General features: G+C 36.9%; 1 protein-coding gene across 1 annotated transcript in view; it reads right to left on the bottom strand.

Annotated features, from left to right (window-relative positions):
* Positions 1 to 19,151, bottom strand: part of LOC149795421 (cytochrome P450 3A24-like) — a 37,534-nt gene that overhangs the window by 5,808 nt on the left and 12,575 nt on the right. Inside the window, exons 2-12 of the mRNA XM_089965215.1 lie at positions 12,747 to 12,872; positions 10,042 to 10,138; positions 8,217 to 8,269; positions 7,123 to 7,219; positions 6,608 to 6,733; positions 5,935 to 6,023; positions 4,315 to 4,466; positions 3,683 to 3,813; positions 2,385 to 2,519; positions 1,884 to 2,122; positions 253 to 396 (exon numbers count right to left, since the gene is read on the bottom strand). Of these exons, the coding sequence (XP_089821341.1) occupies positions 253 to 396; positions 1,884 to 2,122; positions 2,385 to 2,519; positions 3,683 to 3,813; positions 4,315 to 4,466; positions 5,935 to 6,023; positions 6,608 to 6,733; positions 7,123 to 7,219; positions 8,217 to 8,269; positions 10,042 to 10,138; positions 12,747 to 12,802 (1,319 nt within the window). The 5' untranslated portion in view covers positions 12,803 to 12,872. The remainder of the gene's footprint in view (positions 1 to 252; positions 397 to 1,883; positions 2,123 to 2,384; positions 2,520 to 3,682; positions 3,814 to 4,314; positions 4,467 to 5,934; positions 6,024 to 6,607; positions 6,734 to 7,122; positions 7,220 to 8,216; positions 8,270 to 10,041; positions 10,139 to 12,746; positions 12,873 to 19,151) is intronic.

The raw sequence follows: 19,151 nt of genomic DNA, 5'->3' as shown, positions 1-19,151 counted from the left end.
ATTTAAATACAGTACTCAAGGAACTCCACGTGTTTCTGACTAAGCACAAACTGAGAGAGAGAGAGAGAGAGAGAGAGAGAGTTTATGTGCTTGTGTGATGAGTGAACTGGACAAATGTTTATCTTTACCAAGTAGACAACTCAGAACACGTTCGTAATCTTATGTGGAAATGTACATGTATGTACGTATGCACAATTTTGAGCAACAAAACAGAACATATGCATATTTGGGCACACTGTTACAATAACTTACCTTTCTGGGTCAAATTTTTGTGTTTCTTCTCCCCAGAATGTGGAATTATAGTGTACGTCCCAAATATTTGCTTGAATGATCATCCCTTCCGGTATTAGTATTCCTCCAACTTCTGTCGACTCCGTACATTGTCGAGCAACAACACTACAACAAAATGAATAACATGACATAAAAGGTATTCGATAGATAGATAGATAGATAGATAGATAGATAGATAGATAGATAGACAGATAGATAGATAGATAGATAGATAGATAAGACAGACAGACAGACAGATAGATAGATAAATGTTTGAAGGAACACCTTCCAATTATATATATATATATATATATATATATATATATATATATATATATATATATATATATATATATATATATATATATATATATATATATATATATATATATACATTTCTTACGTCATACTGCGCAAATACATATATCACTCTGCTAGTTTTTTTTTTCTCCTGTTGTACAAAACTGATCAATTCTAGATCGCGGCGTCATCGCATTTTTTCTTACACTCTCTCATTACGTCATCACCCGGATTCGACCAATCAGGACCTGCTTCATAAATTTACTTCTTGACGTTTAAATGATTTACTCAAGCGTATTAAGATTATTTTCATTCGGTAACTAATACCCCCTCTAACGAGGCAAATATTAACCTTACGTACGTTGGAGACCAGCGAATAAATTGTTCAGTATGAATCTAGAAATAGAAATAGTTTGTACAATTATGAGATCCGTGGGATAAAATCTGAGCAAACCGAACAGGTAGAACTTCTGCAAACAGGACCGCATCACGCGCGCGCGCGTGTGTATGTGTTTGTGTGTATGATTTAGATTTTTAACGTAGCTTCAACAATTTTCCAGTCATATCGCTACGATGTCTGCAGTGTGACAGTTTAAAGTTATGGCTAGCACTGAGGCGTCACTGGGGCATCATACCGCAGACATGTAGCATGATGTCCCACCCAGTCACGTCATCCTGACACCAGGCAGACCAGTCCTAACACTAACCTTTCAGAATTAATTAGATGCATTCGGACCTTGATGACGTGGCTGTACAACACGGTATGCGTAGGACGGAGAGAGTGTTGGAGCTACCAGTGCAACATCTGGTGGTATCATCCCAGGACGATTAACGGGGAAGTACTCCATTTATATCGCTGAAATTACAACTATTCTGAAATCTTTGAACTAGCCCCAATTATCGCCACCACCAGAAAATAAATGTGTGTGTGTGTGTGTGTGTGTGTGTGTGTGTGCGTGTGTGTGTGTGTGTGATTTGGCTTTTTAACGTAGCGGTAACAATTTTCGAGTCATATCGCAACGATGACTGACTTTATAATGTTTTTAGCACTGGGGCATCATGCAACAGACATGTAGCATCATGCCCCATCCAGTCACATTATCCTGACACCAGGTCAACCAGTCCTAACACTAACCTCCTAAGGGTGAGCGCCTAGCGAGGCAGCTGTTAGTACGAATTTTAGAAGTCTTTGGTATGACTCGGCCGGGGTTCGAACCCGCGACCTCCCGCATCCGGGGCGGACGCTCTAACCACTAAACCACCGGAGTGTTCATATCACGCATGTAAAATGATGGATAGGGAAGCCTACTTACGTGCTAGCAAGAGGGTATTTTCGGAGCGTTTCACACCAGACCATGTCGAGGTATTCCATTTTCATAACGGTGTCATAGCCAGGTTCATGCGTGTTTGTCTGGAAATGCTGGTCTATCTCTTGCTGAAGCTTGTGTTGCATGTCGGGATTGGCTGCCATTTCGTACACTAAGTATGCCATAGCTGTGCTGGTGGTTTCATACCCGGACAGAAGGAAGAGCAAACATTGCGAACGCAGCTCCTAAACCCAGAGAAAATGTTGTTAGCTTTGTCTAAGGTCTATTTTCCGCTCAATGAAGAAATTATGTACGGTTGAATCTATAGAGGACAATTGTTATTAGCTCTGAGGTACTGCTTCAAGAGACTCCAAAGTTAAGGCGAAAAGGTATGAACAAATTATTAAAAATTAACGTTTTCTTTTTGCACGATGACCTTCAAAACCAATTAGTTTTGATATACTACATCAGCTACTGTATTTATTCAGTGTCAAGGATTAAACGTACCTCTGTTGAAAGGAATCTTTTCTTTGCAATTATATCGACAACATCCTTATTGTCATCTAGGACCTCTTCCTCAGTTTTCTGTGGGTCCCATTCGGACTGAAGAAATAAATCCATAAGCACGGACTTGTTTGGTGCCTGGAATAACAACAAATCATTCCTTAAGTTATTAAAACGAGCGAAACGACAAAAATCAAGTACGGACTTCACCCACGCACGCACACACGCGCGCATACACACAATGTGCGTCCTGTTCACAGTCAACATTACGTGTGTGTGTGTGTGTGTGTGTGTTCTCACATCTGGGTGATTATAGATAATAATAACAACACAGGTGTTCATTCCTGTACAAAACTCAGTAGTCTTCTTTACATTAATACATTTCATTTAAATCTATAAAAAAAATCATAGGGGAATACTTATTTTGCCTATAAATGGTTATCGAGTATTTTAATTTAAATGCCATAAATGAACAAGTTTATTTGTTACAGATCAGACACAGGTTAGTAATTCATCGCCTTGCTGCACAAACAAATGAACGTTTCACGTATTGATTATTTAGTATCTTTAAATGGCATCAGCTCACTCTAAAGTGAAAGCCTCCCACGCGGAGAGAACTATTTTAATAAACTTTGATGACTTAGCGCGTGGCCAGTAAAATATCTAATTAATACGGATATGAAAATCAATAAATAAACAGCGATTTTTTTTTACTCGCTTGTTTTCTAAGCTATTAGACCGCTACGGTGGCCGAGTGGTTAGAGCGTCCACCACGGATGCGGGAGGTCGTGGGTTCGAACCCCAGCTGAGACATACCAAAGACTTCTAAAAATGGTACCAACGTTTAGCATTAAGAGGTTAGTGTTAGGACTGGTCGGCCTGGTGTTGGTATAATGTGACTGGGTAGGACATCATGTTACATGTCTGCGGCATGATACCCCAGTGCTAAACATCACCATAAACTACCACACTGCAGACATCGTAGAGATATGACTGGAAAATTGTTAAAGCTACGTTGAAAAATCTAAACCGCAAACCACTAAACTATTAAGGAACACCGTCTATACTAGCTTACAAGTCAATCAAACAGTAAGCAATACAGATCTTGATTTGCTGTAGCATAATGCACATGCAGATCAGGATCTATGCTTTTTGTTATTTTCATCACTCCTAACAAGCAACACAGACCCAGACCTGCCGGCGCATTATGCGACGGCAGATCTGTGTCTGTGCAGTTTGCAGTTGGACTCTACTTATAAGCTAGTACATACACAGTTATGAGCTATTGCCGTGCTGCTTACCCTTTGCTGTTGCTTGCGTTCATTGATGACTGCCTCTATCCTTTTCTCCAACCATATTACAGGGTTAAATTTAATTTTCCCAAGTAAATAATAAATGTTTATCCACAGGGAATGCAGTGCGGGAAAAAGAACTGGAAAGATACAAGAGATATCATGTAGAATGATACATGACGGTTTCATCAATGACATGAACGCATCTTTGGTGCACAGTCATTTTCAGAGCTATCTATGTATATCCGTAAGTTTGTAACTTTCATAAACATTATCTAAAATAATAAATAGGGATTGTCAGTCACTTTGAACAGTAATATACGGTTCTGTTTTATAACAAAGGTTTAACGAACCGATGACATACATTATTTTGTTTTGTATACTTTAGGGTTTCATTTCACTGTCAAACAAAATCATGTCCTCTTGCAGTTAAATCCATAATCTGCTGATTTAATTAACGATATAATTAACTATCTAATTATCCTGTATATTGTCTGATGTATATCATGTAAACTCTATATAAAATCATATATTAGATAATTCACCAAATGAAATCGCTTTTATGTTTCCGATCAGACACTTAAAAAAAACACCCTCCCCAAAAAAGACAACAATAAACCAACAAAGTTGTAATTACTTACATCCAAACATAAAAAGTATAGGTCTCTTTGTTGTGTCATTGATGACGCCTCTGCAGTTTTCTAAATATTCATCATTCGGTTGCTCTACAGAATTTGCATCAAGACCGAACCCGCATTTTGCAATCGTGTCCAGTGTTAGTCGCTGTAACAACCTGAAATTAGAGCAGACATTTCCTGGATAGTTAAACTCATTGTACCGTCATTTGTCCAGACAACACACAATTCTGTGGACACGCACGCTTTTTTAAAGTCAAACATGATACAAATGCGTACTATAAAACAACTCAGCTAAATTTATTACACTCTTTATCACAGTATGTAACACAAACTGTTTCGAGCATGGAACAGGTATGTTATCTTCCAAGTGATGAACTTGGATACTATATTTGTTTGTATTTTCTGGCATCAAAATCTGAATGGTTACTCCTTGTGCATGTATCTGAAATGGAGTTGTTGTGGGCTAAGCACCATTTTCAGCATACGAGATATGTCATATATGGCGGCCAGTAAAAGTGGTGGAGGAAAACCTCGGGAAAACCCTGGAAAGAACCATCGACCTAACAGAAAGCTGCTGACAAACTTTCTCACATACCCACATTGGCCAGAGCCTGTGACTCGAACCCAAGCTGACTGAGGTGAGATGGAGGTTATTGGTAAGGGCGAGCACTCTGGGCCCACAATCTGAGAGAGAGAGAGAGAGAGAGAGAGAGAGAGAGTGTGTGTGTGTGTGTGTGTGTGTGTGTGTGTGTGTGTGAGAGAGAGAGAGAGAGAGAGAGAGAGAGAGATTCCATTTGCAAGCATGAACGGCTTTACTGTTGAACACACATCACACAAGTATTTACTATGTGCTGACTTTTTGCATTACACGTGTAAAGTATTATGTTGTTTTTTCAAGTGTTAGAAAGCAGCAAGCATTTTTTGACAGGAAGAAACATACTCCTTTCGAAATGTTCGAATTTCTTGTATTCAACAGTTGGCTAGGTAATAATCATAACATTTCGTGAGATGTTTTACAGTTTGAAATCGAAGCCTGTGATTGATTGATTGATTGACTGATTCATTGATTGATTGATTGATCGGGCCCCGAGTGGCCGAGTGGTCTAAAGTCGAGTGGCCGAGTGGTCTAAAGTGCTCGTCATTACGGAGCACTGACATATCACCTGTTTTCGAGGGTTCGAGTCTCTGATTCGACCAATGTGGGTATGTGAGAAAGCTTGTCAGTAGCTTTTCATGGGTCAATGGTTCTTTCCTGGGTTTTCCTGTGTTCTTCCTCCACCATTTATACTGGCTGCCATGTATAGCCTATCCTGTGCTGAAAAATGGCGTTAAACCCTAAAACAACAAAAACAACAACATTTCTTGACTGATATTCCATGCTATTTCCATATCCTTTTGAAAAAAGGAATGCTTAATTATGCTCAAGTGAAATAGTGGATGCACAAGAATAGACACGGATGGGTCTTATTATAAAGATCTATAGATATAAAGCTGTCCAAATGTATTGATTCTTTTAAAACAATCATGTCCACAAGTTGTTCAAATTAGCAAAACAAAATAAAGACATTATTAACTCTTCAGCATATTTAATTATGTTGTAATAAATTAGAAATAAACACTTACTCATACATATTAAATTCTTCGGACTGTTCGTTTTTCTTCGCTATAACATCGATTAGGTTGTTAATTTGCTGGTTAATCAGTGGAGACATCTGAAAAAGTGTGAGAATGAAAATATGATCTTAAAGGCCTAATGTGACCTAGTGTATCAAACACTTTCATACAAAGGACACCTTCTAATAAAGTAAAAAGACTACCAACCCCTTCTCGTAATTTCATATATATATTTAACTTCTCAGTATAAGGATAACCTGTTCATGATAATAAAATCCATGTGGTCCCCCGAGTGAGCTTTTTATTCACTCTTTGTGTCGTAAACAGCCGATATGGTCCGAATGGTAATTACTGACGTACAATCGAGTATGATCGTATGACTGACTTAAAGTTGGGTATTTATATTTTTATGTAGGGCGGAACCTAAGCTTTTCCCATGCCGTTATGCAACCTGTCCCATTTTGAAATGTGACGGAGCCGGTTTAAGGCCAAGGCAAAGTCTCTGAATGGTGATCTCAACTGTCAGGAGACAAGCTATGTTGTCATTTTCTCTCCTGTGGAAATTATTTGGCTTTTATCAAGCATAAATATCAGATGTACTTGGTAGAAGTTTATATAATTTTGTGCAATGGACGTATAATAAACTTTAATTTTTAACCGAATGGGGTTAAAGGAGACTTACCTGTCTCATTTTCACAGTGCTAAAAGCGGGGTTTGCTATCGAGCGGAGCCGTCTCCACCTCTCACCTCGAGCAAAGAACATATGCACGTCTTCATCATTGTCCGGATCCACCTGCACCGGCCACACCTAAAATGTGTTAAGTGTGTTTTGGTAAGAACACCACCTTAAAGTGCTTTAAATATGATGCTACTTCTACTGTTAGATGTAATTATGCCAATACTTTCCTATTATTAGTAATAAAGAAATAGCAATTTACAACTACTTCTAATATTCTGCAACTGTTATACAACAGCAACTGATTATTAACAACTAATTAAACAATAACAACTAATTGAACAATAACAACTAATTGAACAATAACAATTATTTTCACCGAGGATATGAAGCTTCACATTTTTAATACATTTAGTCAAATTTAAAAATCTAATTAAGTCAAACAGTTACAGCATTAACAAAACATGTAATCCGAATTGTTTTTGTTTATATGAGAGTGATATCTTTATTATAACACTCACTTTTCTTGAGTGGAATTTTTTGAAATTCTTGACGAGTACTTCATGGAGTAAGTCGACATCTGACGTGACCAACACTGGACTTGGACCTTCAAAATATCTGAAGAAAAAAAGTTGTCAGTGGTGTAAGAGACATATAAATATATTTTTGGAGGATTGCATGTAAAAAATGCAAACGATTAAAATGTCATTATCTATCAATAATTTTAACATTAGTTAATTTAAGAAAACTATAATCTGGACACCGAACCTGAAATAGATAATGTCCTGATTCAGATTTCTTTTCCCCAGAGTCATAATAATTTTTTAAAATTTGAGCTTATTTTTTAACACATAAAACTAATTTCTATCCCGTTCAAAAGGTAATGGGACTTTCCTTTCTAACTTTCATCTCAATCTGATTAAAATCAGATCTCCATTGTCCTGGAAACGGTATGCAATTTTAACTCGGGTCCAATGTGCTCGAAGAGCCAAAGGCGCGCGCCTTTTAAGATACTGACATCTCATCCACGTACGGGCGGTTGAGTCTCGGTCCAACTACGTGTGTGTCACAAAGCTTTCTAGTAGCTTTTCGTGTTCTTCTTCCACAAGACATACCGGCCGCCATGTAATGTCAGCCTACTATGTGCTGAAAAACCGCGTAAACCCACATACAATAAAAGACCATGACACGATGAATAATATAGTAATAATCGATAAATAATCCGTATGCATAAGTCAATTTCAAGTTAACTCACGGGGCATCTAGTGCCCGAGTGGTCTAAAGCGCTCACCATTACGTATCACTGCCATATAACCTGTCTGCGTGTGTTCGAGTATCGGGCTCGGCCAGTGTGGGTACGTGAGAAAGTTATTAGCTTCTCGTGGGTCGGTGGTTCTTCCCAGACCACCAGTTATACTGGCCGCCATTGACAGCCTATCTCGCTTTGAAAAATGGTATTAAACCCCATAACAACAGCCCTCGCACACACTCTCTTAGAGGCGCTTTTTAGTAAAAAAAAATAATTATTGATGCATCTGTATCACAGATACATGCATACAGCCAGTCTATATTTAAGAAAAAAAATGTCAGTTTAAAAAAATACAGTATTACTTACCCAAACGTTTTTCCGTATTCTTTAGCCCAGTCTTGATAAGCTCTATGTAATGACTGAAAAAGAGAAACATTTTGTTTCAGTTTAATTAATATGTTATATCACGCACTTAAAATAGTTCTGACAAACTTTCCAACGCTCTGAAAACAATTATAACAGGTTCTTAAGTCTCTTGGATCATTTTAGTCAAATGTAATATTTTGAACATTATTGTGTTTTTGCCTAGCTTTATGAAAAACATGTTTAAAAAAACAACAACAACCAAATATCAGAATGAGCAAGACGTACACTATGCACGCTAATTTGGGGTCAAAGGGAAGTAGGCGTCGAGAGGAATAATCCAGGAAGACAATAAACGGCGGGCATTATGGGTTCTATTTACCCCAAGGACAAATGTACAAGAAACTGTGTGAGACTTGTGCTATAGTCGCGGTAATAACGTTCACCCTCAGGGTGAGAAATCTCCCTGAGCTGAGTATATTGCACCTGAAATATAATGCAGTTTTTCCTGTGTTGGTTTATGTCTTTAGACACAGAAACAAAAGTGGGCTATTTATTGCTGATGGCAGTGGAGTGAGAAGGGACCGACCATTAATTATGGGGCTGAGACGATTTTTGACACAATTTCCAGCCTGAAAGTGTGAGTGTGTGTGTGTGATCTGGATTATTAACGTAGCATTATTACAAAAATCAGTCATATCGCTACGATGTCTACAATGTGCCAGTTTATAGTGATGTCTAGTACTGGGGTATCATGAAGGTAGTCAACTAAAATGGTATGACATTTGATTTCTCTCACATGTGACGCATACAAACTACGATACTGGCTGATTGTATTAAAACAGTCGGCTACAGAAAATATATCGCCAAATAAAGAGATAAGGATGCTCACTGGGTACAAGAATTCGGTACCCCTTTTCTAACCCCCTCACCCCCAACACCCGACCGACTCTGGGATTCCGCAGTTTTGCATAAAGTATTACTAAAATACAATTTTGATATAATGCATTTATTCACAAGTGATATTTCTTTAGTTGCACCAAATACCCATCCTTGTCAATATAACGTAAACCCAATTTTGTGACTGATTCTTCTGAAGACTTCACATTCTTCAGGTACATTGGATTGTACTAATAACTATTACTACTACTACTAAATTCTTAAAATAAAATTTCTTGTAGGTATTCTTGCTTAGAGACTAAAAAGGCGAAACAATATTCACTTTTTAAAGCGTGTGTACCTGGCTACACATGCGATCTACTCACTTCCTGAATAGCTACTACTTGTGAGGCGAGACAAATGTGAAGTTTTCAAAGAATCAATCTGGAAACAGGCACTCATTGAACAGCTCTATTTATTAGCCCATAGGGCTTTCTTTCTGTCAAAGATGTTGTTTATAACAATTAAACGATAAGGAACAATGTTGTGATGTATAACCTGGCGCAGTTATCCGCACCAGAATGGAACAGAAACCAACACGAGGAGTTTTACGCTACAAGGTCGTCAGGCCGAATCGACTGATGTGGTGTGTCTCTAAACTAATGACAACATTTGATGCGTTTAGGTAACTTTACATACACCAACACAAAACCATCAATATTCTGAAAGACAGGTTCTTGTTGCCGTGCACACAGTGTAATACGGCTATGAAAGCAACTTGAATCAGACCTGCTTGAACGGTAAGCCGGAATAATCGGTGTCAAATATATAACTTAAAAAACTTAAATCGGACAAATCCTGCCGTCGCATTGGCATGGATTCGGAATACTCGGGATGCAGTTTAATCAGTTCCACTTTATACTAAGCCTTTACCCAGACGCAGTGTTACCTTTTTCCAGAAAGATAATAAATTTCCGAACAGGAAGTTAGGTTCAGGGCCGGGAATGGCCATCTTCTTGAAGACTGTCATCTTCTGCCGCCTTTGCCTGCAATCAGATTAACAGCAAAAGAATAGAAACAACCTTAAAAAAGGAACCGAACATAATACAGCACAGATAGTGTCTCAGTACAAATGCTAATATTCGGTACTAGAACTGAATAAAAGTCCAAGTTATTAACCCTATGATACAGCCACTTGTATCAGGGTCATCACGACACAGAGAGGACACATTAGCAGTTTTTAACTGCATAATCTGATTAATTTCCTTTTAAGAAGGTAAACAAGACCGTTTTAGATCTTTTTATGTTTGTTGCAATGGAACGTTGTAATAATTCTATCGAATCTAATAATAAAATCCAACAAACAAAAATTATAAATGAAAATCAATTCTTTAAATGCATCTATGGCGACTTATGAAAATCATATAAAAAATCCTGGAAAATATTCAGTTTTCTTCAATTTTTAAAAGAAGTCTACGCTAATGCCATTTCTGCAGAAAGTACACATAAAGGCGCCCCCCCCCCCCCCAATAACCTTGCAGTTTGCGAACAATTCCATTAAAACGTAACTACATCATGCACTACTGGGACTATAAATCCGTTTTTGGAGGAGTTAATTTGAAAGAGTTTTCATTAGTGTTGGATTTGCTCGTTTAAGGCAAAACTATTATACATGTCTAACGCTAATTACGATTTAATTAAGATCCAGTTTATGTAAATTTTAATGTGCTATAAATTTTGTCTAGAGAAGGTTTTAGTTCTTTTTTTGTGTACGTGTATCTCTGTTTGTTCTCTTTTTGTTGCTATGTTTTGGACTTTGTTGGGATTTAAAACAATACTCACATTGATAAAATTAAAAGAATCCCATGTTTGTGGTTTTCTTTATTTAAAACTACAATGCCTGTCTTCGAATAGCCTGCAAAAACCATATGCATTTAGAAATGAATGTAGTGAATGAACGTGGTGGCATGGGATTAGTACAATCTATTTACTATCTTGGAGACCGCGTCCTTGTTAGCTGTACGGCTGGTATCCTAGATGAAACTATTCCAAACTTTCAGAATGTAAACATTTTTGTGTGTGACCACTTTGACAAAATTTGGGTCGATTAATGTGTCCATGTCCCTATTTCCTTCATTTCCGCACCTACACATGGTTTACTCATTCAAAAGGATATACTTCCCGGATGAATCCCCCACATTACGTAAAAGGGAAACCCAAACTATCTTTAGTAAGTGACTCAATGCGCTTTTGTGTTCTCTGCTATCTATATGATAATATTGAACTTAATGGAATGTCATACTACATAAAAATGTATGTATTATTTAGGCCTTTGAATAATGGACGCTCTCGTACCTCAAACTGTGAGCATCAATCAAACTTTTCTTACCATGCGGATACAACCATTTCATTCATACGAACACGGTCCGGAAATAGTATCAGTACAACAGCGACACTCGTCTAGTGGAAATGTGCTTATTGTTATTGATAGGTACCTTATCGCGCTTTTTGATCTCCACTTATGTAAAGGGCATAATTGATTTACATTATTTGAGGGCACGTACCACTAATCTCTCTCTCTCTCTCTCTCTCTCTCTCTCTCTCATGTGCAACAGGCTTATTTGATTTACATCGTATACCTGTTACGTTATAAACATGCTTCACTATGCAAGATAGTTTCTCAATATTTTGACGGCCGTGTTAAACTGGTTTATTATACTAAAAAATCAATTTGAAATAGTATGTCAGTCAATTAATATGTAGTTGGGATAGTGCACTATAGCGATAGAAGAAAGCAAAAACAAAACAAAGTTGGAAATATGTCACTCGTCGTTTGTATAGGAAATAGCAATACTACCATGAAGAAAGTGTTACCTTGTTTAAAAACTGATAGTCTATAATAGTTCTTTCAAATTGTACATTTTAATAGAATCACGACATCGCAAACCAGATCTGCGGCAAGTTACAGGCAAAACAGAGATTTCCTTTGGCTTGGTGTTTAACTGCACAGAAACACAACGGTGAAAAATATAACAAAGTTTCTTGCAAGGACACACCACAATAGCCGGCCAGACTGATTCAGTAGCTTATTTATCCCGTACTCTTTCGGTCGCGAGGACACTGGAGCCATCAAACACCGCAGCTTTTCATCGAATAAAACCACCCCCGCCAACAAAAAAACCCCAACAAAAACAAACCTGTGTTCATTAGGCTTTATGTAGCCATCTCTCTCTCTCTCTCTCTCTCATACATAGCAGTGTGGAGATGTTATGAAAAATGTTTAAAAAAGTAAATCTTTGTCGATTGGATTTACGTGAGAGACCTACAATTAGTTGATCATACAACGTACACATGTTTAGAAACACCTGTTTAAAGGCCTTTTGAGAGGTATAACTCGCCTCGACGATAATAATACATACACGTCGTACATGCTTCACTGCCCAACCACGATTAGTCACAGAGCAAGAAAAAAATAATAATAAAGATCCAGCAAATAAACTTAACAAAGCTGCATTCCATTATTTTGACTGCATATATCTGTATTTATTATGTTACTTCCATTGACGTGTATAGTATAAAGTTTTGTTTTGAAAATCGCATATTACAACAAACTTCAACACTCCTTTCTTTCATAATTGTTATAAAATTACTTACCAATAAAATACTGCAAAGCAAATCCCAAAGAAAGTTGTCAATATTTCAGTGAGCATACTGTTAAATATATGGCTGTCCACACTGATAGATGTTGGAGGTTACCAGTCCCAGTTCACGTGTTCTGCACTGAAAACAAAACGGATATTAATTTCGGAGAGAAATCAGCGCCGTTTTATGCCCTGTGGCAAGCCTGATATATTCATATGTTGATAACTCCTGACCAATCAGGGCCGTCCTCGTGAGCGGGGTATATGTTTTTATCCGTAGAACAGGAATCATGTGGGCGGTGTCAGTTAGACTAGCTTCCAATGCTACTTTTTTTTAATATTTGAAATAAAAACATTTATCACAAACTTCTCGAACCAATGGAAAGATCAATCGATCAGAATGTATCAGAATTCACTGGAGGTGTTAGATTTACAGCGGCACCTGTAACAATAGCTCAGTGAGTACCGTTGTGATTTGTTGTACACGTGGATTGATTTAGTAGGACCTGGAGAAGATTAACTCTTACTGCAGAATTTCGTTTGATGAATATATTTTACCATTTGTCGTGATAGGTAAATAAAAACAACAACCACAAAGCATCTAAAATTTATTTCATAGCGTAGGAAGTTGTCTATAATCATAACTAAATTTAACCAGTGTATGTCTTTCTATAAAGGCGTAATTGTTCAAGATTATCGATCAAGTCTGTTTTTGATAGAAGAAAACTTTATTCTTATTTTTAATGGATCTGGAATGCAGAAAATTTGTGTATGCGTTTACATTAATAAGGTAGTTTCGTGTTTTGGGAATATACATGGACTACAGACGCGCGCCGCACGCGGGTGCGTGTGTGTGTGTGTGTGATTTGGATTTTTAACGTAGCTTTAACAATTTTACAGTCACATCGCTACGATGTCTGCATTGTTGCAGTTTATAGTGATGTCTAGCACTGGGGCATCATGCCGCAGACATGTAGCATGATGTCTCACCCAGTCATATTATCCTGACACCAGGCCGAGACCGACCAGTCCTAACATTAACCTCTTAATGCTGAGCGCCAAGCGAGGCAGATGTCAGTACCATCTTTTAAAATAAGTCTTTGGTATGACAAGGTCGGGGATCGAACCCACCACCTCCTGCATCGTAGGCGGACGCTCTAACCACCAGGCCACCGGAGCGGTCGACTACAGACGCTAAATGAATGCTAAGACAACACTGGTTTATATTATGTGTTTATTTTAATTTATTTATTTGTAACTTTCTAATTTACTTTTTTTTATTTGTTTACCAAATAATTTTTGCTAATCGTGAATGAAACCAACATATGTGTCAAGTGGTTTCGCCTGTAGATTTAAGCACAACAAACAAAACACACGAAAAAAAAAATGGAAACACCCATTAACTTATAGCAACATTATTTACGAAATATACTTGGTGATGTCTAGATCTTTACACTCTCTCAGAATTTAACAGAACAGAACAAAACCTTTATTGAAAAAATAAATCTCAGACAACATATAGGTGGAATATGAGAATACCAGCAGTGCTGCAATATTGTAAAGCTACGTCACTAACATATGAAGATACACATCACATCAACATTTCCAATCATACCAAGATTAAAGATTCGAACGTTTGTGACATTTGGATACATAAATGTAACATTGTTTTCGTAGAGCACATTGTCTCTCATGGAGTGTACAAAAGTTGTGTGTGTGTGTGTGTGTGTGTGTGTGTGTGTGTGTGAGAGAGAGAGAGAGAGAGAGAGAGAGAGAGAGAGAGAGAGAATTATGGACAATTTACGCTTCCATAGATATCAGAAAGTTTATGATATTGTTTTCATTATTACAGTCACAAATTTGGCATGTTTTGGAGACTTTTCGGTGTCAAATAAGGCTTGTAACTTTCCAAAGGATGATTTGCGGTAATATAACGGTTTTAGAAACCCCATCTCTGCCTGTGACAATGTGACACACACACACACACACACACACACACACACACACACACAGAGTTTGCCAGGGATGTGCCGCAAGGCAATGTCTGTCATTCAATCCATGCGAACACAATTTGGAATCACTTTAATTCACATTCATTCTTACTTGAGGAACTTAAAGTATTAAAACTGATAACTTACTAACTAAACTATCTATCTATCTATCTATCTATCTATCTATCTATCTATCTATCTAACTAACTAACTAACTAACTAATTAACTAACAGCTTTTGATTTTTATATATTGAAGAAAAGAAAATGCAAACCTGTTCTCGATTTTCCAACTCGTTGAATAATAGACTGTTGCGTGGTGACCCGACAAATGCCAACAAAAATGGAATGCGTAAATCTTGTTTTCACAGTTGACTTAAATACCATTGTTTTTGTTTTATTTTGTCTCCCCTCCCGTATCTGAGCTCAGAAGTAACAGTATATGATTTCATAGAGGATGCATACCGTCGTAAGCCACGGTCGATGATCCGCTACGCTCCTTCATCAACCGTAGCCGTATGTGTGGACACCTCCTCGCTTCTCTTGGATATGCATAAACCTGCTTAATCAGCAACTAAATTATTCTCACCAGTATGACCCAACATGACCTTTCGTGCTATTCTAATGAGCCAAAGTTTTTCTTCTAAACACAAAAGAAAGGGGCACTTTCATTGATGTGCTGAAGAATGTTACATTGTGTTACTGATGGCATATGTTTGTTTATGAGAACTCATGAAAAACGAGAAAACCTCACACTAGCCTAAAGGAGAGGAGTAGATTATCTCTCTTTGGGTGTGACCATGGAGGGAAGGATTCAGGAAAAGGACAACCAGTTATCAGATTGTTTGTGGGGTGTATCAGCACGAGTGGGCCGTATCCGCGTAGGCCTAGAGGAATCGGATTTATCTGTAATTTGGTCGGAGTATCGATATATTGTTTTGAGATAAAAATAAACATGTTGACATGAACTTTTAAATGAATAAGAAGTGTACTTTAAAAAAGGAGAAATTTGGCAACAGATCAAATAATAAATTATCCGGATTTCATGTGCCAAATTATAAATTCGATATTAGCACACTATGACCACGGGGGTTGAAGTATGTTCCCTTAATTTTGGGCTCATATGCAGCAAATAGTAATACATTTTGTCTGGTCCCTTATAACTTTACAACAAATAGAAATACTTACAAACCTTCAGTTGAAGTGCCATGTTCAAGTGTTTTATCTAAAACTTTGTATGTGCGTTATAGCTGATGTAAATATCTATGGGTCAAAGAGCATATGGAGTTGCAGCGGTGAGATATGCAAACTGCTTTGGTTTTCACTCAGGAAAAAAAAACAGGAAAGGAAGTTGGAGCAAGAAAGAAACGGAAGGATGAGATAGACCATAAAAAAGATTGGAAGAGCTAACAGAAGATGAAATAGGAAAATAGTAATTTGACATATGGGATTACAGACAAGAATTTGAACCAAGATATCAAAGAACACAAAAATTAGCAGGGAAGAAAAGGAACACGAACTGATGGAAGAAATAGAAGCATGAGAGAAGGAAAATAACACGTAAAATAGCAATACAAAAGAAGCATGTATTAAAACAGAACTAGAACCATGCGAAGGGAAGAAGGGCGGATACATTGCGTACCCACTTGAACAACCAACAAAAACTAAAAGTCTAACACAGCATCAAAATTAACCTATCCTATATGGAGCATCAGACGAGGAAACAAACTAATAAATAAATTAAAAATTAAAATAAATAAATAAATAAATAAATAAATAAATAAATAAATAAATAAATAAATAAATAAATATATAAATAAATAAATAAATAAATAATTGAGGAATTCGAAGACTGCATATAAAAGTCTCAAAGGAAATATAAACTCTAATATTCTAAGGAAAATCCAAATAATAAAATCAGAAATGTTACACAGATCCAGAGGAATTACAGCTACATTTGAGTATTTAAAACACGTGACTAAACTGTTGGTACATTTAACTGATTTATGGGTACAGTATTTATGGGGTAGGGTGACTTGTATAGCTTCCAACAGGGGATGAAGTACATTTGGCAAACATAATCAGTCATATTTTTGACCGAACTCCGCTGAAAAGTACACATTCTTAACCACTTTCATGTGTAACATAACTTCAGTTCTTAAAAGAAACTTATCGCACGGGTATAAAAGTAATACTAATAAAGGTGAATAGGACGCAAACACCCACGCTTAATGCAACAACATTCAGCGCCAAATTTTTTTGTAGGATATACATAGGGGTCTCAAACTCAAGTCACGACGATTAGTCACCAGCGATTCAAAACTCACTAAACGGGGAAACAAGGCAAGGGAACTAACCCAACAGGATTTGTGCCTGAAGGGAGGGGGGCACAGGCCTAGAAACCTAAACTTCGATTTAAAAATGTAAGAAATGAGAAAAAAGATAAAGAGGAAACCAAGAGAAATCTCCTTCTAAGTTTTTTTCCTCCAATATTTGATTTTGTTTTAGGGGAGATAACCAATAAGAATGACCAATAAGAGAGAAGGACGGAGATCACATACATGAAAGCATTTCATGTTTTAGACGACGTGAGAGGACCTCTATAAAGTTCCAATTAGCTCTTTGTGCTTGGATAGGGCTGCAGGGTGTCTACAAATAAACAGTTTTAACTGATATTTTACTAACATATGATGTCTTATTTGCGTCCGCAGTTCACATACATGTAATAGAAAGCACAAACCAACAGTTTTAAGAAAATGAGTAAAAAGAAAACACCTATCCCATAGCAGCAACTATTTGCATGCCAGCTGGACTTAATTCATACTATATAGAAAATTTTAACAGTATCATGTGTGACGCATTATAAAATCAGTAATAATTAATAATAAACTGTTAAAATATAAATCAGTGGAATGTTGCAAATATATATACAAAATGTTATTACATTCATCAGGATCTCTCTCTCTCTCTGGCCGGATCAGGTCAAGTGATGGGGGGGGGGGGGGCGGTGTTAAAATTTCAAAAGGGTCCTGACTTTCCTTGAAAATGCACCAAAGCAAAAGTCTATGTGTCTATTTACTCAAAGTGTGCATACTACCAAATAAACGTGCGCAAGAATAAAACAACGGTCAAATTTCAAATGAAAATTGTCTGAACGTTGCATGTGTGTGTGTGTGTGTGTGTGTGTGTGTGCGCGCGCGCGCGTCTTTTTGTTTTCAACCGGGGGTTGGGTGGACATTTGAAAGCTCGGAATCTCCCCTACCCCTCTACCGATCCGGCCCTATGTACGCAAGAAATGATAACATATACACCAGTCTTCATATTATTTTTAAACAAAACAAAACGAAACAAACAACGACACTTTAAAATTAAAATCATAACTCGCCCGAATTAATAAAACAATAAAATCAGAAATTCGTATTTGAAAGTCGTTTTCATGAAGATTTGGCAGAAAGTTAATGAAATCTGTAAGATATTTCGTATGTCTTCTTTCACACGTGTTTGGGGTTTTGTGTTGACGCAAATTTATGGTTGCGTATATTAAAATTAGGGGATCGTGGGCATCTATGTTATTATGAGCAAGTGTATTTGTGCATTATAGAGAAGGTATTCAGCAAAGTCATCTATTAACTCCGGATATAGCTCATATTAATATGGTCTTTTTTTACATACAAGTTAGTTATATTTTCAAAACGAAGATGATATTGGTTTATTAGCACCTTAGAAGAAACGACATGACCAATGGCGTAGATGTCAATCATCTATTTGAACCGATTTGTTGAGATGATCCAAAATATTTATACGTAATCTTGTAAGTTTTGTTATAAAACTATTGAACTAAGAAATAGTATTCTATAATGCAACTAATTTTTATATTCTGCATTAAAAAATGTGATGAATTTTAAACTTAAAGACCATAATGTTTCCCTCTCAGCTTGAGGACAAACAAAAGCGCGCTTTCCTGCATGTCATAAGAGACGAATAATGGATATTGGAGCCGCAGTGGCTCAGTGGTTCGAGCGCTGAACTTGCGACTGAATGGATGTGGGTTTGAATCCTACATTCAGATCACCCCATGCTGACAACTCTGTTGTGTCATTGGGCAGGAAATTGTGCTGTAACGTCCTTTATATATATATATATATATATATATATATATATATATATATATATATATATATATATATATATATATATATATATATATATATATATATATATATATATATATATATATATATATATATATATAACTTTTTGTTCCTTTCTTATTCTTTTGTAAACGTGCTGCATAACTGCATACCTTATGTCACATTTTGCATCAATTTTTGTTCTTTGCACTAAAGCAAGCTTGCACATGCAAAATAACAGATTTGAAGCATAAAGGATACCTTATGTTGCGTATAGTAGTCTACAAATGAACAGCGCC

The sequence above is a fragment of the Sinohyriopsis cumingii genome, chromosome 7 (assembly GCF_028554795.1).
Source record: "Sinohyriopsis cumingii isolate HCF-2022 chromosome 7, ASM2855479v2, whole genome shotgun sequence".
Lineage (NCBI taxonomy): Eukaryota > Metazoa > Mollusca > Bivalvia > Unionida > Unionidae > Sinohyriopsis > Sinohyriopsis cumingii.
The sequence above is the reverse complement of the archived record's forward strand: the minus strand, read 5'-3'. Positions and strand labels throughout refer to the sequence as shown.